This window comes from Mus musculus, chromosome 9, assembly GCF_000001635.26.
Source record: "Mus musculus strain C57BL/6J chromosome 9, GRCm38.p6 C57BL/6J".
Lineage (NCBI taxonomy): Eukaryota > Metazoa > Chordata > Mammalia > Rodentia > Muridae > Mus > Mus musculus.
In genome coordinates this window covers 48,970,221-48,993,369 of record NC_000075.6, presented here as the reverse complement: position 1 = coordinate 48,993,369, position 23,149 = coordinate 48,970,221, and the positions used below count along the sequence as shown (strand labels likewise).

The 23,149-nt window shown below is 46.6% G+C and overlaps 1 protein-coding gene and 1 long non-coding RNA gene across 11 annotated transcripts in view; one reads left to right on the top strand and one right to left on the bottom strand.

Annotated features, from left to right (window-relative positions):
- The window catches only part of Usp28 (ubiquitin specific peptidase 28), a 57,199-nt gene extending 49,148 nt beyond the window's left edge, over window positions 1–8,051 (bottom strand). For 5 of the 9 annotated variants that reach the window (XM_006510259.4, XM_006510261.4, XM_006510260.4 and 2 more), the window contains exon 1: window positions 7,833–8,051. In XM_006510259.4, the coding sequence (XP_006510322.1) occupies window positions 7,833–7,889 (57 nt within the window). In that variant the 5' untranslated portion in view covers window positions 7,890–8,051. The remainder of the gene's footprint in view (window positions 1–7,832) is intronic. The other 4 variants (XM_030244323.1, XM_030244324.1, NM_001359739.1 and 1 more) reach the window with 2 other exon arrangements.
- Window positions 8,052–8,240: 189 nt separating this feature from the next.
- On the top strand, window positions 8,241–18,852 carry Gm51673. Of its 2 annotated transcripts, none has more exons than XR_003948157.1 (3): window positions 8,241–8,542; window positions 8,866–8,954; window positions 17,166–18,852. It is a non-coding gene; the product is annotated as a predicted gene, 51673 (long non-coding RNA). The 2 variants fall into 2 exon arrangements; XR_003948156.1 differs by lacking the exon at window positions 17,166–18,852 and adding an exon at window positions 12,060–13,936.
- Window positions 18,853–23,149: the final 4,297 nt, after the last annotated feature.

Genomic DNA, 23,149 nt, shown 5'->3' with positions numbered 1-23,149 from the left:
GTTCAGGCTGGAGAAACGGCTTAAGGTGGGGAGCATATGTTGCTCCTGCAGAGGACCCAAATTCTATTCCCAGCACCCGCATCAGATAGGTCACAACTGCCTGGGACTCCAGCTTCAGGGAGCCAACCTCTCTCACCTGTTTGGGCACATATACAGACATACATACATATAAATAATAAAAAAATTAAAAAATTATTTTAAAACATTTTAAATGTTTTTCCACAGGCTGCTGAGATGGCTCCCCAGGTAAAAAAGAGCTTGCTGCCAAGCCGGATGACCTAAGTTCCATCCTTAGAACGTATATGGCAGAAGAAACATAACTCCTTACAAGTTGTCCTCTGACACCCCCCCGCCCCCCACAGCACACGTGCCCTCTGACTCTCTAATAAATTGTGTGTGTAAAATAAGTCTTTTTGGCAAGCCTCGACACCAGGCACCAGCAGATGCTGACTGGGTAAAACCATGTCGGCTCTCTGTAAGCCACTGGCCAATCAGCTCAGGACTTGCTGGAGCCCAGAGCACATGGCCATGGCCACCTTACGATGAGAGCTTTGCAGAAACTTCACTTAACACCTCCATCCCTGCAGAGATCTAGAAACCCACTTGCCTCATCCCCTCAGCTGAGGTGATCCTGGTCAGGGCTGTGGTTTCAAGGTCTCTATATTAGCTTCTTCTCTTCTCTTCTCTTCTCTTCTCTTCTCTTCTCTTCTCTTCTCTTCTCTTCTCTTCTCTTCTTTTTAAAGACAAGGTCTCACTGTGTAGTCCTGGCTATCCTGAAACTTGGAGCTCCACCTACCTCTGCCTCCCGCATACTTGGATTGTGGTCATGCACCATCAACACCCAGCTCTTCTTTTTTCCAACTCTTTTTTTTGGGGGGGTGGGGGTGGGGAGGGGGTTCGAGACAAGGTTTCTCTGTATAGCCCTGGCTGTCCTGGAACTCACTTTGTAGACCAGGCTGGCCTGGAACTCAGAAATCTGCCTGCCTCTGCCTGGGATTAAAGGCGTGCACCCACGCCTGGCTTTTTCCAACTCTTAAACACACAGTTATGAGGGGGGCAGGGGTCTCTTCCTTTTTTGAAACAGGGCCTCACTTTTTCACCAATACCAAACTTATAGCAACTCTCATGCCTCCACAAAGCTGTTTTAGAAAAGGTTACTCAGTGTCAAAGGCACTCTGGCAAAAATGGTCAACAAGTTTAAAACTCTGAGACTTTCCCTTAAGGAACGTGGCAAGCATCATGGTGGCACAGTATTTTCTCAGTGTGACCAGGGGAAGAGGCCTGATGACAGGAAGTGAGCAGACTGAGCCTATTTTCTAGAAAAAAACAAAGGTGTAAGACGCATGGTGTGGCTTGGAAGCTGAGCCTATCTATCTGTAGAGCTAAGAGCTCTTTTAAGAGCTGCAAGCCTTGAGCTGAGAGAGGAGGGGAGGCCAGGTCTTCTAGTTCGAACCCACCTGGTTTTGTTATGAAGATGATAGAAGACAATAAAATCCGGAGGTTCTATTCACTTAGAAAAGGAAGAAAAGAGGTGGATCTGGAAACCAAGAGAACTACATCTGGGGGCGGGGACAGCAGAAAATGCTGTTGACAAGGTTTTGGAGGGTTTGTTGTTCTCGGGATTAAGGGCTCCTATTCACAGCAGAAAGGGAATTCTATCCTTAAGCTTCTAAAAGGCTAATATGCAAATGAGTCCCCCAGGGATGGAAGCAAAAGGCAGAATTGGGGCTAAGGATGTGGCTCAGTAGGTAGACTGGGTGGCCTTGAAGCCTTGGGTTTAATCTCTACCTGCAATCCAAGCATTCTGGAGGAGACAGGAGGTTTGCTGTGTGCTTGAAGGCCACCTGACCTGTATAATATGTTCCAGGCAGACCTGAGCGAAGAGTGAACTGAAGCCCTTTTAAAAAAAATGTATTTATGTACACTGGTGTTTTGCCTGAGTGTATGTCTGTGTGAGGGTATTGGATCACCTTGAACTGCAGTTAGGCAGGTGTGAGCTGCCATGTGGGTGCTGAGAATTGAACCTGGGTCCTCTGGAAGAGCAACCAGTGCTCTTAAGTCTTTGAACCTTCTCTCCAGCCCCCAAGCAGACTTTGATTTAGTAGGTCTAAGGTGGGGGCCCAAGTGCCCCTTCCCTTGAAACACCCTTGATCCCACGTTATCAGCACTCCATCCTAGTGTTCAACATAGACCACTGAGCAGGGGCTGGGCACCGGGACTGGCCATAGCCAGCTCACACACCAACTTCCTATGTCTAAATTCCTGGTGAGCAGAAGTGGCTGATCACCCTTGGCATCGGGAAGACTGAGAATTTGTGGGGTTAGGCTAAAGGAGCACAAATAGCTTCGATGAGGGTTTCTTTACTTGTACCCACACTGTGCACATAACAGACCAGACATTATTACTCTTGGGAGGTTAAACTATACCAGGTGAGATGCCAGCAGCACTCTTCCCCACAGTCATAATGGAAAACCTCCCCAGGGGCCGCAGAGATGGCTCAGTGGTTCAGGGGACTTGCTACTCTTGCAGAACACCCACAAGGCAGCTAAAAACTATCTACAACTCCAATGCCAGAGGATGTAATGCCCTTTCCCTGCTTCTGTGGGCATTCCATGCACATGGAGCACAGACATCCATACAGGCAAACCCCCATACATAAGGTCAAAATAAACTAATTAAAAAGAAGAGTCCCAGGACATTGTATAATATCTTCTGGAGTGCAAATTCTCCCTGCTGAGAGAGGTTGGCCTCTCAGAAACAAGCAGGATTAAACAAGGTATAGTTTTTCCATGGAAATAAGACGAGATGCTAGGGAACCAGGTGGACAAAACCTCAAATAGCTCTTGAACAAGGGCAAGCTCTGACAATTAGGAAGACTGTAAACACTGAGACCAAGCAGTCACCTGCTGCAGAGCCTGAGCACCGGAGGTCAGCTCCGGGGACTCACACTGTGGAGAGAACCAGCTCCGACAAGATGTCTTCTGACTTCCACGTGGGTGCCCATGTTCCTCCCTGCCCTCCCCTCACAAAACTAATGTAAAAAACTGTATTAATCTTTTCAAAGTTTAAACCACTAGAAGAGTTCTAGGAAAGACTTTAAGCAAATGTGACCCAAGTGTGGTGGTGCACATCTGCAACCCAAGTGCTTGGGAGGCAGAGGCAAGAAGATCAGTCCCATGTCACCTTCAGCATCCTCAACCACAGGGTTCAAGGCCAGCCTGAGCTATCTGAGAGCTCATCTTAAACTAACAAACAAAACAAGAACAAAAAACGAAAGAGTAAGAGAGCGGAGGAGGAGAGGAGGAAGGTAGCTAAGCAGGGCTCTGTGCTGGGGCACCTGTAGTAATACCTCTGGGAGGTAAGGTAGGAAGGTTCAAAAACTGCAGTAAGACCCTGTCTCAAAACAAACCAAACCCCACAAAACAACAGCCACAGGAGGGGACAGAGCTCAGAGGTGAGGGGCTTCCCTAGCCCGCTAGGGTTTGGTCCCCAGCACGACACAAATACACAAAATAAACATACTCACTTTGACTCAAGCATGGGGGCACACTCCTGGGCAGCACTTGGGAGGCAGGTACAAGCAGATCTCTGTGAGTTCAAGGCTTTTCTGGCTTACATAGTAAGTTCCAGGCCAGTCAGGGCTACTTTATGAGAATACCTCAAACAAAAGCCTCAGGGCTGGTGAGATGGCTCAGTGGGTAAGAGCACCCGACTGCTCTTCCGAAGGTCCAGAGTTCAAATCCCAGCAACCACATGGTGGCTCACACCATCCGAAACGAGATCTGACTCCCTCTTCTGGAGTGTCTGAAGACAGCTACAATGTACTTACATATAATAAATAAATACATCTTTAAAAAAAAACAAAACAAAACAAAAGCCTCAGTTTGAAGTAAATCTGCCCTGACAGAAAGCGTCCTGTTGCTGGAAAGTAAAGACACACAAGAAAATCCCAGCACTCAAGAAACTGAGTGAGGCAGGAGAACTGTTCCAAGCTCAAGGCTGGCCTGGTCTGTACAGAAAGACCCTATCTGAGAAAGAGGCGGATGCACTGCTGTTCTACAGAGCTAGTTCTAGGAAGCTCAAGGCTACACACACACACACACACACACACACACACACACACACACACATACACACACACACACACACACAAACCCTGCCTCAAAAAGAAAAGCAAACAAAACAAAAGGCTGGGTATGGTGGCACATACCTTTAAACCCAGTGGGAGAAGACAGGGATCTCAGAGAATATGATGCCAGCCTAGTCTATTACAAGGTTCAAGGGCAGCAAGAGGTATACAGTGAGACCCCAGGCCTCTCTCAAAAAAGAAAAGGGCTGGGAGGACAGGCATGGTGGCACAGTTAAGAGAGCAGTAATTCAGAAGAGTCTGCTGCAGAGTCTGAGCACCTGACAAGTTCACACAGCCTGAGCTACATAAAAACCTGTCATCTCCACAAAATGGAAGTGAGGGCCGGAGAGAGAGGCGGCTTGGCAGTTAAGAGCACTTGCAGATGAGGAGCTGGGTTTAGATCGTAACACCTACAACACCAAGAGCTCACAGGTGTAGGTGAGCTATACCCAGGTTCTAGATCTAATGACCTCTCCAGGAACAGCGCGCACGCACACAGGCACTGTGCCCATAAACACATGAAGGCACACACACAAATAAAAGTAAACAAATAAATTTAAAGGGGAGTGTGAGATGGCTTATCACTATAAAAGCACTTGCCCCACAAGCATAAGGACCTGAGTTCGATTCCCAAGAACCCACATAAAAGCCGGACACACAACAGCAATGTCATCCAAGCACTCCTGCTACAGAGGGGTGGGAGGCAGAGAATCCCTAGAAGGGCCAGGGCCAGCTAGCCTGCCACATGCAGGGGACAGTGTCTCTAACAAGGTGGAAAGTGATGTCTAACAAGCCAAGGCTGTGCCTAACACTAAAGGGCTGAGAGGAGGAACCTGGGTAGGAGGACCAAGTTTGTAATCCCAGCACTCAGGAGCGCAGCCTGGGTTACAGGGAGACCATGTGTCTCTGTGTGTGTGTGTGTATGTGTGTGTGTGTGTGTGTGTGTGTTAGTTATTACTTGTAGTGTTGGCATTATTTTAAATGTCTTTGATTATAATAAGGTACTGTAGCCCAAGCCTATATACAGCAGTTAGAAAACAGACACAGGAGCCTCAAGGGTCAAGGTCATCCTCCCCTACAAAGTTGAAGGTCAGTCTGGGCTACAAGAAAACCTGTCTCAAAAACACCTACACAAAAAGTCATTTTGATGAAACAGAATGCACCGGGCCACCTGATAAGAGATTATCTGTTTACGAGCTCAAAATACAGCACTCTCTGTGTGCACAATAACTGTGGCTCAAAGAGCAGGAGAGTTGGGGAGCCAGATTACAACTTTCTAACACTCAAAAAAAAAAAAAAAAAAAAATTCACAACCTGACAGGAGTTAAGTACACCTGGGAGACTAAGGCAGGATGACTAACTCCCAAGTTCCAGGCCAGCCTTGGTCTCAAAAACCAAACCAAACCAAAAACCACAAAGATACCTCGAAGGAAAATCAGAACCAACCGAAACAGCCAGCACAACAAAGCTCAGTGAGGAAGCAGCACTTGCCTAGAATGCAGAGGCCCTGGGTTCCAAGTGGGAGAGCGGGGGAGGGGATTGTGTGTCCTGAATCCTCCCCCAACGAGTCAAGGGCATCAGGTTCCTAAGAAGCAAACTGACTTCAAGCTGTTTCTCCTACTCCAACAGAAAACTTCCCAGCAGGTTTTTACCTAAGGTGAGAACTGATTAAAACACAGGAAGGTGTCCTTAACTCACCAGTCTGGGGGATTCAAAGATAACCAAGTGTCGGCTCGGGTTCCAGAGCCCTCACTGAAATCCTGGAGAGCCTATACATAGTTTTGTCTGTCCTTTGTACAAATGACCAACTGGGGAAGGGAAAACGTGGCAAGTTTTAAATAGCTCCTGAGTGTCGGGGGAGGATAGCTCCTCTCAACTATATTAAACATCTTTTAAGGGAAAGGAGAAAGCCTTGTGAAGTCAAAAGAAAGAATCCGTCCTACACGGAGCTTATCAAGAGGAAGAAGTTATTAATACTCTCATGAAATGTCAAAGTTATGCAGCACCCACACCTTCAAGGTAACCCATGCCTCAAGCATTTTATCCTGACCTGAGAAAAAAGGGCAACGGGCTATCAAGCCTTCAAAGCTTATCATCTGTCAGCCTGGGGCAAAATCTCTGGGAATACTAACCAGTAAATGTCATCACTCCGCAGGTCGCCCGCCCAGAATCAGGCTACTGCAGCTAGCCACAGCCTGGGAGTGCCAAACCTTCCCAAAATAGCTCTGACTTTATACACAATGCTCAAACACCTTACATGCAAACCCTCAAATAGAGAGTGCTCAACTACCGGTCACTCCTCAGCAGCCTGTGACAGAGGTAAATGAAAATACCACTGATCGAAAGGCATGTGGTCTTAAATGACGGGCCCAGAACAAATTTAAATATGACTTGCTCTCCCTCAAAATAGTATCAATATGACTGTCTCAAAACCAAATCTCACCACCTGTTTATAAGTCACTGTCCCCAACACAAGTAGACTTGTGGGGAGGAAAACAGAGAAAAATACAGACCCAATGTCCAAAAGACACTGTTGAGTAATAAACAATTTTTATCTGATCGCCAAAAAAAAAAAAAAAAAAAAATCCACCTACTTTCATTTTACAGGCCAAGACTTAGAGATATCTTTTTCTACATGAATTTTAAAGAGCCTGCTATGTTTTAAACTTGTAGTCTGGGGGTGTAGTGCTTGATTATCTCATGCGATAGGCCCTAGGCTTGATCCTCAGCACCTCAAATTATTAAAATTTAACTATAGAAGACATTAATTATAGAATTTAATTATAGAGTTTTTCTTAGCAGTATCTCAAATTTTTATTCTAAATATTTTATAAATTTTCTCGACTGCAAACTCGGTATTTGAATCCTTGGTATAGGTTTTCCATTTTGTCATTTAAAAAGTGCAGTTCTTGAGGGACGAGGATGTTGTGTTACGTTATAACATTCCAAAGTAAAACTGGATGACAGTCTCAAATTGCCCACTTCCCAAGTTTCTTTAAAAGACATTATGAGCCTTTTGATTTTTTTTCCAAATCAGTGTTACTAAAGGCCCACCATCTAAGCCCTAAGAGCCTTGTAATATTTTTCAACCTTTTTATATTACTAGGAACATAGTAAAGTGCCTTCTATTCATTGTGCTTTTCTCTCCCCTCCTTCAAAACCTACAGTGATCAATGAGATAATTCGGGAAGCTGATTTGTTTCCGAGGGAAAAAAAGAACTGAATGAAAAGCGGGGCGGGAAAAGGGAGGAGTGGGGCTCCGGGTCTTTTTTGCACTTTGTTGATAAACGCCGGCTTTAAGTGAGATAACTTAAGTCTGCGTTAGCCTCAGAGAAGCCACTGCCATAAAACTGATTTGAGAGTCAGAACAAGGCACCGTGGCCGTGCTTTTGGGAAGTTTTTAGCTGCTGGGTCGGGCCCGGTGCACACTTCGGGGTGACCTCGCTGCCTACGATCTCACGTGCAACCCCTCCCGTTAGGGTCCCTAGCACCGGGTCCCACAATCCCGCTCGGAACCTTAGCTGGCTTATACACCCAGGCAACCTCACACAGGCTCGCGGACCCAGCCTCGCAAAGTCCCGGGAAGACCGGGTTGCTCTCGCCCTAGCCCGCAGGCCCCGGCCTCTGTCGGCCCTCGCCCGCTTGGCCCGCCGCGCCCCTCTCAGCCGGAACCCGGGCCCCGCTACCCTCACCCGCCGCTCACCGAGCCATGGCCGTCCGCCGCCCCCGCCGAGTCGTCCTGCTGCAGCTCCGCAGTCATGGCCGTGGTGTCCCTCCGCGTGTAGCCCCACTCTCGTTGTCGTCTTCGCCGCGGTCGCCACCGCCACCACCACCGCCCCCGAAGCCCGGGAGCACCGGGAGGCACCGCCCACACGTCCCGCCCCCGCCCGCGGCGCGCGATGGAAGCCCCGCCCACGCCAGCCCGCTCCCAACACTCCCCACCCACAGCACGCGGCAGAGGCTCCTCCCACGGCGTTCGCTGGATGCCCCACCCCCGCCAGCCGACTCCCACCCATCTTGCGGCTTGCGCCGGAGACCCCGCCTACATGCCCCACCCACACAGCCGAGGTTCCCTCTCCCAAGGCTCCGCCCACGCCAATTTAGAGCCCCGGTGGCCCCGCCCATACACTCTGCTCACGCCCGCAGCGTGCGCCAGAGGCGTCACCCACGCGCCCGCCCCTGGTTTGCGTGAGCCGGAGGCGGGGCGTCTTCGCGTGCTCTGGCCCACGTGACCGCAGCCGGGCACAAACTAAGGGGTCAGCGTCGCCTCGCCAGCTGTTGCTATTTCCGCCTTAGGTGCCCAGGAAGTGGGCGGTGAGGCCTCTGGGTTTCCAAGACTCCTTTTTTACTCCATCCCGCGCTTGCTGAGCCTTGCATCTGCGTCCAGCCTGCCCCCAGCTCCCCATAAGCTTGGTAAGGCTGCTGGGTTCCTTCTGCTGACAGATTTTCCCACCAGACCTCTTAGCCATTTCCTAATCTGGGGACGCGAAGAGAAACGTAGACTGACTCGAGTGGTTTGTATAAAGACAACTGAATGGCCAGGACCTTCACAGAGCTCAGCATCGTGTCTTAATCCTGAACAGTTGCCCCATGTTCCAAATTCCCGTTTTCAGGCCATGTGTGTAATAAGCTGTGTTGACTCTAGCTCATGCACTAAGCCACCTACCACCCCTTTTAATGTTTGGGAAGAGGGTTCTTATTGTTGGTGATATTGGTTTGGGTTTTTTTTGAAACAGGATGTCACGTGGATTGGACTTGCCTCAGACTGTGTAGCCGTGGTTGGCCTTAAATTCTTGGTCCTCTGCCTCCACCTGGTCAAATGATGGTAAGTCTTTACTGCCATGTTAAACTTAACACTTTGAGATGATCTCATTAAGTTCCCCAGGCTGGCTTTGAACTTTCTATACTTCTGCCTTAGTCTCCTATGTGGAATAAATTTGGGACCTGTGTCTATCAGGTCCATCCTTGTCAGGATTCTCTGAAGACAGAACCATTAGACTTGATAAAATTAGAATGGGAGGGCCCTGGAGAGATGCCTCAGTAGTTAAGAGCATTAAAAAGCACTGGCTGCTCTTCCAGAGGTCCTGTGTGTGGGAAGCCACATGTGCCGTTGCAGGGTGGCGCTGGCCACCACGCATAAGTTTGGGTAAACAACCAATGTGTACATATGCAGTAAAGTTTTTCACCAAGTCACTGCCTCGCCCGGGCATGATAATGAGGCTCCATGAGATACTGAGAGAATAACCAATCAGATGGGGGGCATGCAAATGAGGTATGATAATGAGGCTCAGTGAGGTACTGAGAGAGAATAGCCAATCAGATGAGGAACATGCAAATGAGGTGGAAAGCATAACCAATCTGGGTGTGAGACACGCCTCTCCTAGGCCTATATAAGCAGCAACAGTTCTGGGTGTGGGGGTCTTTTTGCCTCTGCAATCAAGCTCTCCCAATAAACGTGTGCAGAAGGATCCTGTTGTGGTATCTGCTTTGCTGGCGAGTCGGGCACTCACAAGAGTCCTGAGTTGAATTCCCAGCAACCACATGGTGGCTCACAACCATCTACCGTCTATTACCCTCTTCTGGTATTCAGTTGTACATGCAGATAGAGCACTCCTATACATAAAGTTTTAAAAAGTAATAGAAAATTATAGAGAGACTGATTAAGTTATTACTGATTATACAATCAAAGGCAGGTGTGTCCAGTGTCTGTACACACAGGAGAGCCAAATCACAGAACAAAAGAAGTCAGTACAAGAAACTTGAATTCCTAAGCCTCGCCAGTAGTAAACCGTTTATGTGGGTGCTGAGACTCAAACTCGGGGCCTCAACAAGGGCAGTGTATGCCTTTAACCACTGAGCGGTCTCTCTAGCCCCATTTTCTTTCTTTTTTTTTTTTAAATTTTTATTTGGTATCTTCCTCATTTACATTTCCAATGCTATCCCAAAAGTCCCCCATACCCACCCACCCCCACTCCCCTACCCACCCACTCCCTCTTTTGGGCCCTGGCGTTCCCCTGTACTGGGGCATATAAAGTTTGCAAGTCCAATGGGCCTCTCTTTCCAGTGATGGCCGACTAGGCCATCTTTTGATACATACGCAGCTAGAGACAAGAGCTCCGGGGTACTGGTTAGTTCATATTGTTGTTCCACCTATAGGGTTGCATTTCCCTTTAGCTCCTTGGGTACTTTCTCTAGCTCCTCCATTGGGGGCCCTGTGATCCATCCAATAGCTGACTGTGAGCATCCACTTCTGTGTTTGCTAGGCTCCGGCATAGTCTCACAAGAGACAGCTATATCTGGGTCCTTTCAGCAAAATCTTGCTAGTGTATGCAATGGTGTCAGCGTTTGGAAGCTGATTATGGGATGGATCCCAGGATATGGCAATCACTAGATGGGCCATCCTTTCATCACAGCTCCAAATTTTGTCTCTGTAACTCCTTCCATGGGTGTTTTGTTCCCAATTCTAAGAAGGGGCAAAGTGTCCACACTTTGGTCTTCGTTCTTCTTGAGTTTCATGCGTTTAGCAAATTGTATCTTATATCTTGGGTATCCTAAGTTTCTGGGCTAATATCCACTTATCAGTGAGTACATATTGTATGAGTTCCTTTGTGATTGTAGCCCCATTTTCTTAAGTGGTATAGCCACAGTTAAGTTGTTCGTGCATCACTAAGTAATCCTTAGGCTTGTGTAAGCAGCCCGGTTGAATCTCAGTAGGTCACTGTCCTGTAGCAATTTCCTCCAAATTTAACCCACTTTGGAAGGTAGCACCTTGTGCTAAGGAAATAAACAACTCAAAGGCTTCTGGTAGTCCAGGAAGTCACTAGTCCTGGAAGTCACTAGGACCCACCCTCCCCAAACATATAAACAGGACTGCTGAGATAAACTGAGCTGCCTGGAAAGAGGCTCAGGCACTTGGGAGGCAGAGGCAGGTGGATTTCTGAGTGATGGTCTACAAAGTGAGTTCCAGGACAGCCAGAGCTATACAGAGAAACCCCCCCCCCCCAAAAAAAGGCTCAGACCAGCCAAGCTACCTGCAAGAGACCCACTGCAGCCTGCCAAGAAGCCTGCAAGTTATGCAGTGTACTTCAAGTTTTGAGCTTTACTGGACTGTCACTCATGCTGGGATGGACTTTGGTGATAACAACTCTCTCTGACTCATTCCTGCTCCTGTATATAAGTAACCTCATTAAAACTCATTTGTTTGCCAAGTTGGACTTTGGAATCCTTACTTTAATCAAAATACACAATACACATGTATGACAGTCCCAGAGAGCTGGAGGAAGCTAGACAGAGTGGCCCATACCTTCAGTTCCAGCACTCAGGAAGCAGAGGTGGGTGGATCTCTATGAGTTCAAGACCAGCCTGGTCTACAGTTCAAGTTCCAGGACAGCAAGAGCTACACAGAGAAACCCTGTCTCAAAACAAAACAGGGAAGAGAGGGGAGAATGAGAATGAAGGGAGGGCCAGGTGTGGCTGTGTATGCCTATAATCCCAGCACTCGGGAGACTGAGGCAGGAGAACGGCTGTGAGTTTGAGACTAAACTGGAACTAACTGTATTGAGTCCAAGGCTAGCCTAGAGCACAAAAACAAAAGCCTATCTCAGCAAAACAAAGAACAAAGGGCACCCCTGGTGACACTTCTCTAAGTAAGGCCTCTAGGAAGGGGGTTTTCTTTCTTTTTCTTTTCTTCTTCTTCTTTTTTTTTTTTTTTTTTTTTTTTGGTTTTGTTTTTTTGTTTTTTTCTGAGACGGTTTCTGTATAGCCCTGGCTGTCCTGGAACTCACTTTGTAGACCAGGCTGGCCTCGAACTCAGAAATCCACCTGCCTCTGCCTCCCAAGTGCTGGGATTAAAGGCATGCACCACTGTCACCCAGTTTTTTTGTTTTTTGTTTTTTGTTTTTCATTTAGACTGTGTCCTTGTGTCTCCTAGGCTGGCCTTCAACTCTGGATCCTACTGCTCCAGCCTCCTGGGACTGAGACTACAACCCTATGCCAGGCCTGCTGGAATCAAGTTTTTCTCAGGGGGAAATTATACATACTCTGATTGGGAAAAGTCATCACATTTAGAATTGAGCACGTTCTTGAGCTCATATAATGTGTTCAAAACAATGGCAGAGGTCTAGGGGAGATGGCTCAGTTGGATAGAAGCCAGCCTGAAGTCATAAGTTAGATTCCCACAACCCTCATCATGGAAGGAGAAGTCCCAACCCCTGTGCTGTGGCATCCCCTCCCACGCACATCTACATAAATGAGCAAGTGTAATGATAAAAATTATATCTCCGATTCTCTCACACACACATAGCCACACCCCAGAGGCAGACAGGAAAGCCTCAGTGGAGAATTAGTATTTTAATGTGCCAGGTTTATTCTCAGTCTCATGAAAAGAGTAGATCCAAGTGAACCAGCTATTTTTAGTTGGCTCCTTGTTTCTCTGGAGGCTGTTATCTGAAATAACAACAATGAGCAACTTGGAAGTCTCCATAATCACTCCTTTACAGGGGAGCAGCCTTCCCTCCCCCCCCCCCCCAGACCCTACCCCCAATGCATGGGTGTTTACTCCAAAAAAGTGCCTGCCTAGAGCCTGACAAAGGCTCAGAGATCAACCACACTCGAAAAGGAAATCAAAACAGAGACCAAAGTTCTGCAAAGGGTGTGTGCCCTCTTTGTAGCTTTACTCAAAACAGCAGGCCACAGTCACTGTAGGATAAGTGGTCAGAGCTCTGACAGAAAGGCATCCAGGCCTCGCTGTACTTCAGGAGCCATAAAGCTGTACTTGAAAGGAAACACACACACACACACACACACACACACACACACACACAAATGAGGGAGGGAGCCGCACGTGGTGGCGCACACCTTTAATCCCAGCACTTGGGAGGCAGAAGCAGGTGAATTTCTGAGTTCGAGGCCAGCCTGGTCTACAGAGTGAGTTCCAGGACAGCCAGGGCTACACAGAGAAACCCTGTCTCGAAAAAACTAAAAAAACAAACAAAAAAAATAAAATGAGGGAACTGCACATGCCTACCTACACTAGTGACTATGAGAAGAATGGCAGGCTGCGGTGCCATCACCCTGAATCCTAGCACTCCTGAAGGAGGGGCACCAAGATTACTCAAAGTTTGAAGCCAGTGTGCTTGGGCTACATAATAAGTACCCGGTTATCCTGGGCTCTAGCGTTAAGACCCTGTTTCAAAAAGGAGACAGAGAGAGGGAAGGAGAATGTGAATCCCAACAACTATTTAATAAAAAAGTAAAGCCTATAACCACAAAACTAATAGGTAATGAAGATAGAAATGTAAACAAAGCAAAGGCCAGAGTTTAGGCCTTTAGAAGAGGGTTTGCCTAGCAGGGAGGAGGCCCTAGGCTTGACTCTTAGCATGATATAAACAGTGCAGAGATACAGTGTATCTAGGTTGGCTCAGTGCTTGCTTAGTATGCGGTATGCCCTCGGTTCAACCTCCAGCACCCCCTAAACAGGGCGTGATGGTGCGCTGTGTCTGTAGTCCAGCACTGAGGAGGTGGAGGGAGGGGGATCAGAGGTTCAAGGTCATCCGCACCTATGCATTGAGTTTGATGTCCTCCTATCTTATAAAAACAAAAATGGAAGAAGAAACAAAACCAATAAGAACTAATCTGGAAAGCATATAAAATGAGTGATCTAAATCTGTTAATGTCAATAATTACTTTAAATAGTAATGGATCAAAATTTCTAATTAAAAGGAAGAGTTTAACACATTGGCATTTAAAAAGCAAGCACAGGGCTGGCGAGATGGCTCCATGGTTAAGAGCGCCGACTGCTCTTCCGAAGGTCCTGAGTTCAAATCTCAGCAACCACATGGTGGCTCACAACCATCCATCCGTAACGAAATCTGATGCCCTCTTCTGGAGTATCTGAGGACAGCTACAGCGTACTTACATATAATAAATAAATAAATACCAAATTAAAAAAAAAAAACTATAAAAAAATAAATTAAATAAATAAATAAAAAGCAAGCACAGCCAGACAGTGGTGGCACTTGCCTTTAATCCTAGCACTTGGGAGGCAGAGGCAAGCGGGTTTTTGAGTTTGAGGCCAGCCTGGTCTACAGAGTGAGTTCAGGACAGCCAGAGCTATACAGAGAAACCCTGTCTTGAAACCCACCCCCCACCCCCAAATAAATAAATAAATAAATAAATACTGGGAAACAGTTTTGCTGGACTTTTTTGAGCACAGCTATTCTGCTGGTTAAGTCCAGGTTTTCACTCCTAGCTACCTTTGACTGCAAAAGGTAATGTTCTTAAAGCCACCACCCTGATGGCTCTCTGCATTCATACATAGCTTTTTGTTGTTGTTTTTGGTTTTTGGTTTTTCGAGACAGGATTTCTCTGTATAGCCCTGGCTGTCCTGGAACTCACTCTGTAGACCAGGCTGGCCTCGAACTCAGAAATCCACCTGCCTCTGCCTCCCGAGTGCTGGGATTAAAGGCATGTGCCACCACCGCCCGGCTCATACATAGTTTTTAATTGCTGTTTGTCCTCTAGTTTTCTTTATTCATTGCCAGAGCTTTAATCAAGTTTAGCAGGGGCACTCACTGTCTTTGAAAGACCGTTGTGGTAATCCCAGTATCCCCTTGCATATTGGGTGGAGGAAGAAAGATCTGAAAGTCAAGGTCATACTCAGTCACCTACTGATTGTGAAGCCGGACTAAAGTAAAAGCAAACGGCAGGAAGGGAAGAGCAGAGGCACAGAAGTCAGCCCAGCAAACAAAACGCGACTCCCTAACCTTTGCACGAGCCAGTGGCTCGTTTCTTTCAGGTGTTATGCTATTCTAACGCAACAGCAGGCAAAGTTGGAAGAGGTCTACTTCTCCTCGGTGTGGGCAGTACTTACGATGATGGTGACCTCTTGCTAGCCAGTCCTCAGGTTGTCCAGCTGCAAAATCCCATGTTAGCATCTGTCTTTGTGGGTGGCCGTTGGCATCTGTTGTCACGGTAAACTCCAAACGGCTGAGTATAAGGAATCCTATTGAGGAGTGTTTGTGGGGTCAAGAGAGAAGGAAGAGATGCAAGACTGAAAAGGAGACATCCAATTGCAAGGTAGGCCTCAGCTGAATGTTTTTAATGTTAGATTAGCCATAAATGAGGAGGAAAACAGAGCTGACCTTTATACCCACTGGAAGTAAGCCACCTTAGGAGAGAATATGACCTTGGAAAAAGTATTATTTAGCCAAGACATATGTACTGGCTAGTTTTGTGTCAACTTGACACAGCTGGAGTTATCACAGAGAAAGGAGCTTCAGTTGAGGAAATGCCTCCATGAGATCCAACTGTAAGGCATTTTCTCAATTAGTGATCAAGGGGGAAAGGCCCCTTGTGGGTGGGACCATCTCAGGGCTGGTAGTCTTGGTTCTATAAGAAAGCAGGCTGAGCAAGCCAGGTGAGGCAATCCAGTAAAGAACATCCCTCCATGGCCTCTGCATCAGCTCCTGCTTCCTGACCTGCTTGAGTTCCAGTCCTGGCTTCCTTGGTGATGAACAGCAGTATGGAGGTGTAAGCCGAATAAACCCTTTCCTCCCCAACTTGTTTCTTGGTCATGATGTTTGTGCAGGAATAGAAACCCTGACTAAGACAACATATATCCTTTAAAAAAACCAACAAGATTATTTTTATTATTATTATTATTATTAGTGTGTGTGTGTCTATGTGTGTTTGTATGCAGGCATATACATGGAGGTTAGAAAACAACCTTCAGGGGCTGGTGAGATGGCTCAGCAGTTAAGAGCACTGACTGCTCTTCCAAAGGTCCTGAGTTCAAATCCCAGCAACCACATGGTGGCTCACAACCACCCATAATGAGATCTGACACCCTCTTCTGGTGTGTCTGAAGACAGCTACAGTGTACTTATGTATAATAATGAATAAATCTAAAGAAAAGAGAAAAGAAAAGAAAACAACTTTTAGAAGTTGATTCTCTCCTTTCACCATGGATTGGTTCCAGGACCCAAAACTCAGCTAGTCAGGCTTGTTCAGCAAGGACTTTTACCCAGTGATGCATTTGGGGTAAACAGTCTTGTCACTGAGCCAACCTTCAGTACATGACGAAAGACCGGAACACCTGGGTAGTATGAGCAAGCAACTTCCACACTGGCCTCCGGGTTGAAGTGCTGGACAGAGCTGAAGTTGTGTGTCATTCGGTTTTCTAGGTGATGTCCCTATCCCCAGGTCTACAGGACAAGGTGATCAACACTCTCATCACCAGAACGAGGGACATAGCTCTGGTTGCTGAGGGGTTCTAGAAGTCCTTTTTGGTTTTGATTTTTAGGACAAAATATTGCTATGTGGCCCAGGCTGACCTCACTTTCAAAGCAATCCCCCTGCCTTAGCCAGTCTCCCAGATACAGATGTTACTGGTCAGTGCTGTGATGTCAGCTTTCCTAACAACATCCTTTAAGAGCAAAGTATGACTCAGGGTGTATACCCTGAGTTCAGGGTCGTCACTTGCCAGATATTGGATGTGAGGCCAACCTGAGATACATGAAGCTCAAGAGAAGGAGAAGAGGGAAAGGAGGAGAAGGAGAGGAGGAAGAAATTAGTTGGGTGTGTGACACATGCCTGGACACTTGAGAGCCTGAGGCAGAAAGATCACTGAGAGACTCTCTGGCAGCCAGCTTAGCCCAGTCAGTGAGCCCAGTCAGTGTTGAAAGACCCTGACTAACAAAAAGAAAAAAGGATAAAAAAATATAAAGAGGAAAAAGTCACAGTGACCTGATGTTGACCTCTGTCACATACTCACAAACACACTTGCACCTACGTGTGTGCATTCACACACACACACACACACACACACAATGGTTTACCCCTGTTACTTCTGAAGTCATGGGATATGGGATGTGTTTGAAACTCCATGGTGACTGTCATGTGTGGCCACATCTGTAAACAAACATGCTCAAAGAAGCAGTCTCACTTGTACACGGACAGAATGAATTCCCATTCAATGATTGATTTCTGTTTTAATGCTTATGAAAATCTTCTTTGGGTATGTCTGCTTCTGTTTTAGATTCTCACTGCACCTTCTCAGCCTCGACACGCTGTAACTCTGAAACAGTGACCCACAATAAGAAGAATGTGGTCAGGTCAGGAACCTGTGCCTCTGGTAAAATTTACAGACAAATCATCAAAGCTGTCGGGGGAGAGAAGAGTGCCCTCTAGTAGGAGTAATGTTCATTTAAAAATAGCTAATTGCATTTCTGCATGACTGGGCTCCTAAAAAAGCTAGTTCTTAGGGTCCTTGGAGACAGTATGGAGTTCCAGTCTCCTCCTGGCTGCCTGCAGAAGACAGTCTCTTCCTGGCTGCCTTCAGATCAAGATGTAAACTCTCGGCTCCTCCAGCACCATGTCAGCCTACAGGTTCTCTATGATCATAATGGACTAAACCTCTGAAACTGTAAGCCATCCCCAAGTGAAGGTTTTTTTATAAGAGTTGCTGGGACCATAGTGTTTCTTCACAGCAATAAAACCCTAAGACACCTGGCATGCATAAAGTCCAGGTTCCACCTCCAGCATCACAAAAAAACAGGCACGATGTCATTCCAGTAACCCCAGCACTTCAGAGCAGAGACAGGAGGATCACGAAGTTCATCCTCACTACATGTGTATTTGTCTCTTGAAGACTCAAACTCTGTACCTCCCCGTGTGTCGTGCTGTACTCTGCAATGGTGCACCTTTCATGGTCTCTGCAGATCTTTTCTCCATCCCTGGTAGTGTTTCTATGTTTCCACTGGACTTCTGGGCTTTTACTGCTAAGGCCTACAGCTCAGATTTTTGCCAGACTTTTCTTTTGGACCAATAAAGCTTTGCCCAGGAGAAATCTGGGAAACCTCTAGGAGTCCTCTCCTTTTGTGATCCTAGACCATGCAGATCCCTTGCACCAGTGGGGTGTGTGGCCGTGTGCATGCCAGGCCCCCTAGTGCAGCTTTCTTGGTCAGACTCCCCTGTAGGCCCAGGATGAAATCCCTCCATTTCATTTCCTGATCTCTATTGTATGAAGTGAAAATTCCTGGTTGTATCATGTGATGTAGATTCATGTGATGTAGATTCATGTGATGTTTTGCTGAGGCAAGACCTATGAGAGGACATGTGATGTTTAGAGAGAGAATAAATAGGACTCAACGTACAGTGATGGGGTGCTTGCATAGCTAGCTATGCAATTCCTTATTGGTCTCAAGCCTTTGCTGATCTTCTTTGAGAGAGACACAGCAGAGAACCCCTGGCGTTGTGGTTGGCCCTGGTCACTCCCGCTGACTCATGCTGATTTGACAGAGGCCTAGTGGTTTCTGCTGCATCTTGCCATCCTTGCTGATTTGTGTTTGGTGGTACTTTTGAACTGGACTGCAGCAACCTGATACTACTGAACTGGACTGCTGGTATCCTGACAAACGGAGATTGGAATCACCCTGTGATGGTTTGTATATTCTTGGACCAGGGAGTGGCACTATCTGGAGGTGTGTCCTTGATGGAATAGGTTTGACCTGGTTGGAATAGGTGTGTTACTGTGGGTGTGGGCTTAAGACTCTCACCCCACTTGCCTGGAAGTCAGTCTTCCACTAGCAGCTTTTGGATGAAGATATAGAACTCTCAACTCTGTCTGTGCCATGCCTGCCTGGATGCTGCCATGCTCCCACCTTGATGGTAATGGACTGAACCTCTGAATCTGTAAGCCAGCCCCAATTAAATGTTGTTTTTTATAAGACTTGCCTTGGTCATGGTGTCTGTTCATAGCAGTAAAACCCTAACTAAGACACACCCCAAAGAACTACTTCTAAATAGGTCCACATCCCCTTGTCCTATCTACCATCTTTTCTCCCCTACCTTTGGATGGTGGGCTAGAAGGGGAGCAGGGTGTTGAAGCATTTGAGAACCTTTATTAAAGTAGGTTTGGAATAAATCTAAGCCTAAAATTATGTGAATGAAATAAATTATTTGTAGCCAGGCCTGGTGGCAGGAAGTTTCTAAGACCTTATAGAATTTGACTTCTCATAACATATGCCAGAATTCAATATGGTTTTAAATCATATTGTTTTTTGTTTGTTTTGAGACAGTATTGCTGTGTAGCCTATACTGGCCTCAAACTCTTGGCAATCCTTCTGTCCCAGAATCCAGGATGATGGGATTACAGACTTATATGCTCAGTTCTGTTTAAAAACTTTTCAGGGGTGAGATCTTATTTATTTCTACTATTGGGAATTCTACTTTTTTTTAAGAAAAAATTTATTTATTTATTTATTTATTTATTTATTTATTTAATGAATGTAAGCACACTGTCACTCTTCAGACACACCAGAAGAGGGCATCAGATCCCATTACAAATGGTTGTGAGCCACCATGTGGTTGCTGGGATTTGAACTCAGGACCTCTGGAAGAACAGTTGGTGCTCTTAACCACTGAGCCATTTCTCAAGCCCAAAAACCTAACTTGGGCTAGTATATTTGTTTGTTTGTTTGGTTGGTTGGTTGTTTTTTTCGAGACAGGGTTTCTCTGTATAGCCCTGGCTGTCCTGGAACTCACTTTGTAGACCAGGCTGGCCTGGAACTCAGAAATCTGCCTGCCTCTGCCTCCCAAGTGCCTGGATTAAAGGCATGCACCACCACAGCCGGGCTTTTTTTTTTTTTTTAAGATTTATTTATTTTAAGTGAGTATACTGTTGCTCTCTTCAGACACACCAGAAGAGGGCATCAGATCCCATTACAGATGGTGTGAGCCACCATGTGGTTGCTGGGAATTGAACTCAGGACCTCTGGAAGAACAGTAGGTGCTCTTAACCTCTGAGCCATCTCTCCAGTCCCTCCTGGAAGCAAATTAAGAGCAAAGTAAGAGTGACACAAACTGAAGAATACATGACGCTCAAATAGTCTGAAAACAGAGCATATAATGAAGTCTAGGGTTGGTGAGATGTCTCATCAGCTATAGGCACTTACCAAGGAGCCCGGCAACCTGGGTCTGATCCCTTGAATCTACATGGTGAAGGAACAGAGCCAGTCCCAGCAGCTTGTCCTGACCATCACATGAACATTATGACACGTGCTCAAACACATGTACACATACACAACAAATAAATATGTAAATGTAATAAACTCAGCAATTTGTTTAATGCTAGGTATGGATTCCCCATAATCCCTGTCTGAGAAGGTGTGCGGAGGAGGATGTGGAGCTCAGAGTCATCCTCCATTATTAAGACCAGCTTGGACAACAAAAACCAAAACAAGCATAATCTAAAGAGGAGTGTGTTCTTACACTTGGGAGCCAGAGGCAGGAGAGTCACCCCAAGTACAAGGTCACACAGGGATGCACAGTGAGACTTTTCCTCAAAAAACAAGATAAGCAGATAGATAGATAGATAGATAGATAGATAGATAGATAGATAGATAGATAGATAGATAGATAGATAATAAACCAAGAATTCAGAATAGGTTGAGTGTAGTTTTGTCACTGCACAGAATTTGCAAACGCGAGCTGAAGGGCCACCACTAGGTGTCACTCTGACTACATCCATTGCCTCAGACTGGCTTCCTGAAAGCTTTTTTTTTGACTCCTTTCCTCAGTCTTTAAGGGCCCTAACTAGAGGTCTGTCACACTCCAGCCATAGTCAGCCCCCTATCATTAGTGCCAAGCCTTCCTCCTGAAGCAATGACAGTGTCAATTTCAGCAATGGCAATGTGGGGGCAAATACAGCTGTTGTGCCTTTTGGAATAATTGCTCCAGGCCATTCGGAGACAGCATTATAATCACAGCGCTTATACAGACTTATACAATATTTCGGTTTCCTATTTTAAGTCCTGTTAGCACTCTGTGTCATGAACTTGTAAATCTATTCATGTGAGTCTGTAATTACCAGCCCACATTTTTTACGATGTGCTTGTGACCCCTTGGAAGGCACCATGCTCTCATCTTACAGCCCTGCTGTGAGTCCTACCTGGACTCAGAACAAAGGGAACTGTCTCAAAACAGAACAGCAAAAACAAACAAACAAAAAGCAAATAAACAAAGTAAATAAATAAATACCAAACCCCCAAGGTCTCAGATAGACGGCACTGGCCCCCAGCTCTCTATGTAGCTGTACATGGCTTTCGGTTCTCAACCCTTCTTCCTCTGCCTCCCAAGTGCTGGGATTAAAGGCCTGTGCCACCACTGCCCTTCGGACCTTTGGCTTATATGAACTCTACCAACTGAGCTATATCTGAGCCTCCTGCCCACCGTTCTACCCAAGATAGGGTCTTGCCTTATATTCTTTGTGTGGCCCAGGCTGGTTTTGAACTTGCTTTATAGAGCTGGCCTCAGACTTTCAATGATCCATCTGCATTTGTCTCCCAAAGGCTAAGATTACAGGTGTGTGCCACCCTGTTTGGCTACAGAGGCCACTTTACTCTGCCTTGTCTGGTTTCCTCCTATCTTCTTCCAGCTTCTCATGGAGCCCATCCATCTTTCAGGCTTTTTTTATTTACCTCATGCGTTCTGAAAGTTTCTCACCTTCAACCTCCACTCAGGTCCCTGGTGCTTTCTTATTGTTCCTCCTCTGATGTTCTGCACCTGCACAGTTCCTCACGCAGTGAGAGGAGGAATCGATAAGTAAATAGAACAGCCTCTAAATTCAGTGTCGGAAGGAGTTACAGAGACAAAGTTTGGAGCTGAGACGAAAGGATGGACCATCTAGAGACTGCCATATCCAGGGATCCATCCCATAATCAACCTCCAAATGCAGACACCATTGCATATGCCAGCAAGATTTTGCTGAAAGGACCCAGATATAGCTGTCTCTTGTGAGACTATGCCAGAGCCTAGCAAACACAGAAGTGGATGCTCACAGTCAGCTATTGGATGGATCACAGGGCCCCCAATGGAGGAGCTAGAGAAAGTACCCAAGGAGCTAAAGAGGTCTGCAACCCTATAGGTGGAACAACAATATGAACTAACCAGTACCCCCAGAGCTTGTGTCTCTAGCTGCATATGTAGCAGAAGATGGCCTAGCGGCCATCATTGGGAAGAGAGGCCCCTTGGTCTTGCAAACTTTATATGCCTCAGTACAGGGGAACGCCAGGGCCAAGAAGTGGGAGCGGGTGGGTAGGAGAGTGGGGGGATGTATGGGGGACTTTTGAGATAGCATTTGAAATGTAAATGAAGAAAATACCTAATTAAAAAAATAAAAAAATAAGAGAGTCATTTGCAGAAAAAAAAATCGGTGTCAAGGCTTGGTCCTGTGACCCTCACACCTGTCTGTGCAGCTCATGCAGGAGGCTTGCCATGAGTTTGAAGAGAGCCTGGACTACAGTCTTAGAACTATTGCTGTGATGAAACACCATGAGCAAAAGCAACTTGGGGAGGAAAGGGTTATTTGGTTTACACTTCCATATCACAGTTCATCAAAGGAAATCAGAATAGGAACTCAAACTGAGCAGGAACCGGGAACCAAGAGGTGATGCAGAAGCCATGGGAGGGTGCCACTTACTGTCTTGTTCTGCATGGCTTTGGTCAGCCTGCTTTTCTTACAGAACCCAGGACCACCAGCCCAAGGATGGCACCACCCATAAGGGGCTGGGCCCTCTCCATCAATTGGTAACTAAGACAATGCTCTCCGGGTTTCCCTACAGTCCAATTTTATGGAGGCATTTTTTCAATTAAGGCTCCCTCCTCCTCTCCGTTGACTCTAACTGTGTCAAGTTGACATCAAACTAACCAAAACAACTACGGGTTCCATAGCGGGTTCCAGGCCAGCCTGGACCTGGGCCACAAAGTGAAACCTTGTCACACAACAACAACAACAACAACAACAACAACAACACTCAAAGAAGAACCTTGAAAGAGGGTGAGGGAGGCCAGTTGGGGGATGAGTCAATGTTGGAGATCGTCCTCTATCACTGTCCTCACGTTTGGAAACACCTAGAGTTCACTGGTTTGTCAAGCATCTGGTCAGGCATCCTCTCTGCTTCTTCAGCGCTGGCATTCCCAGCGAGCACCACCTGCTTGGCTTTTTACATGGGTCCTGATGAT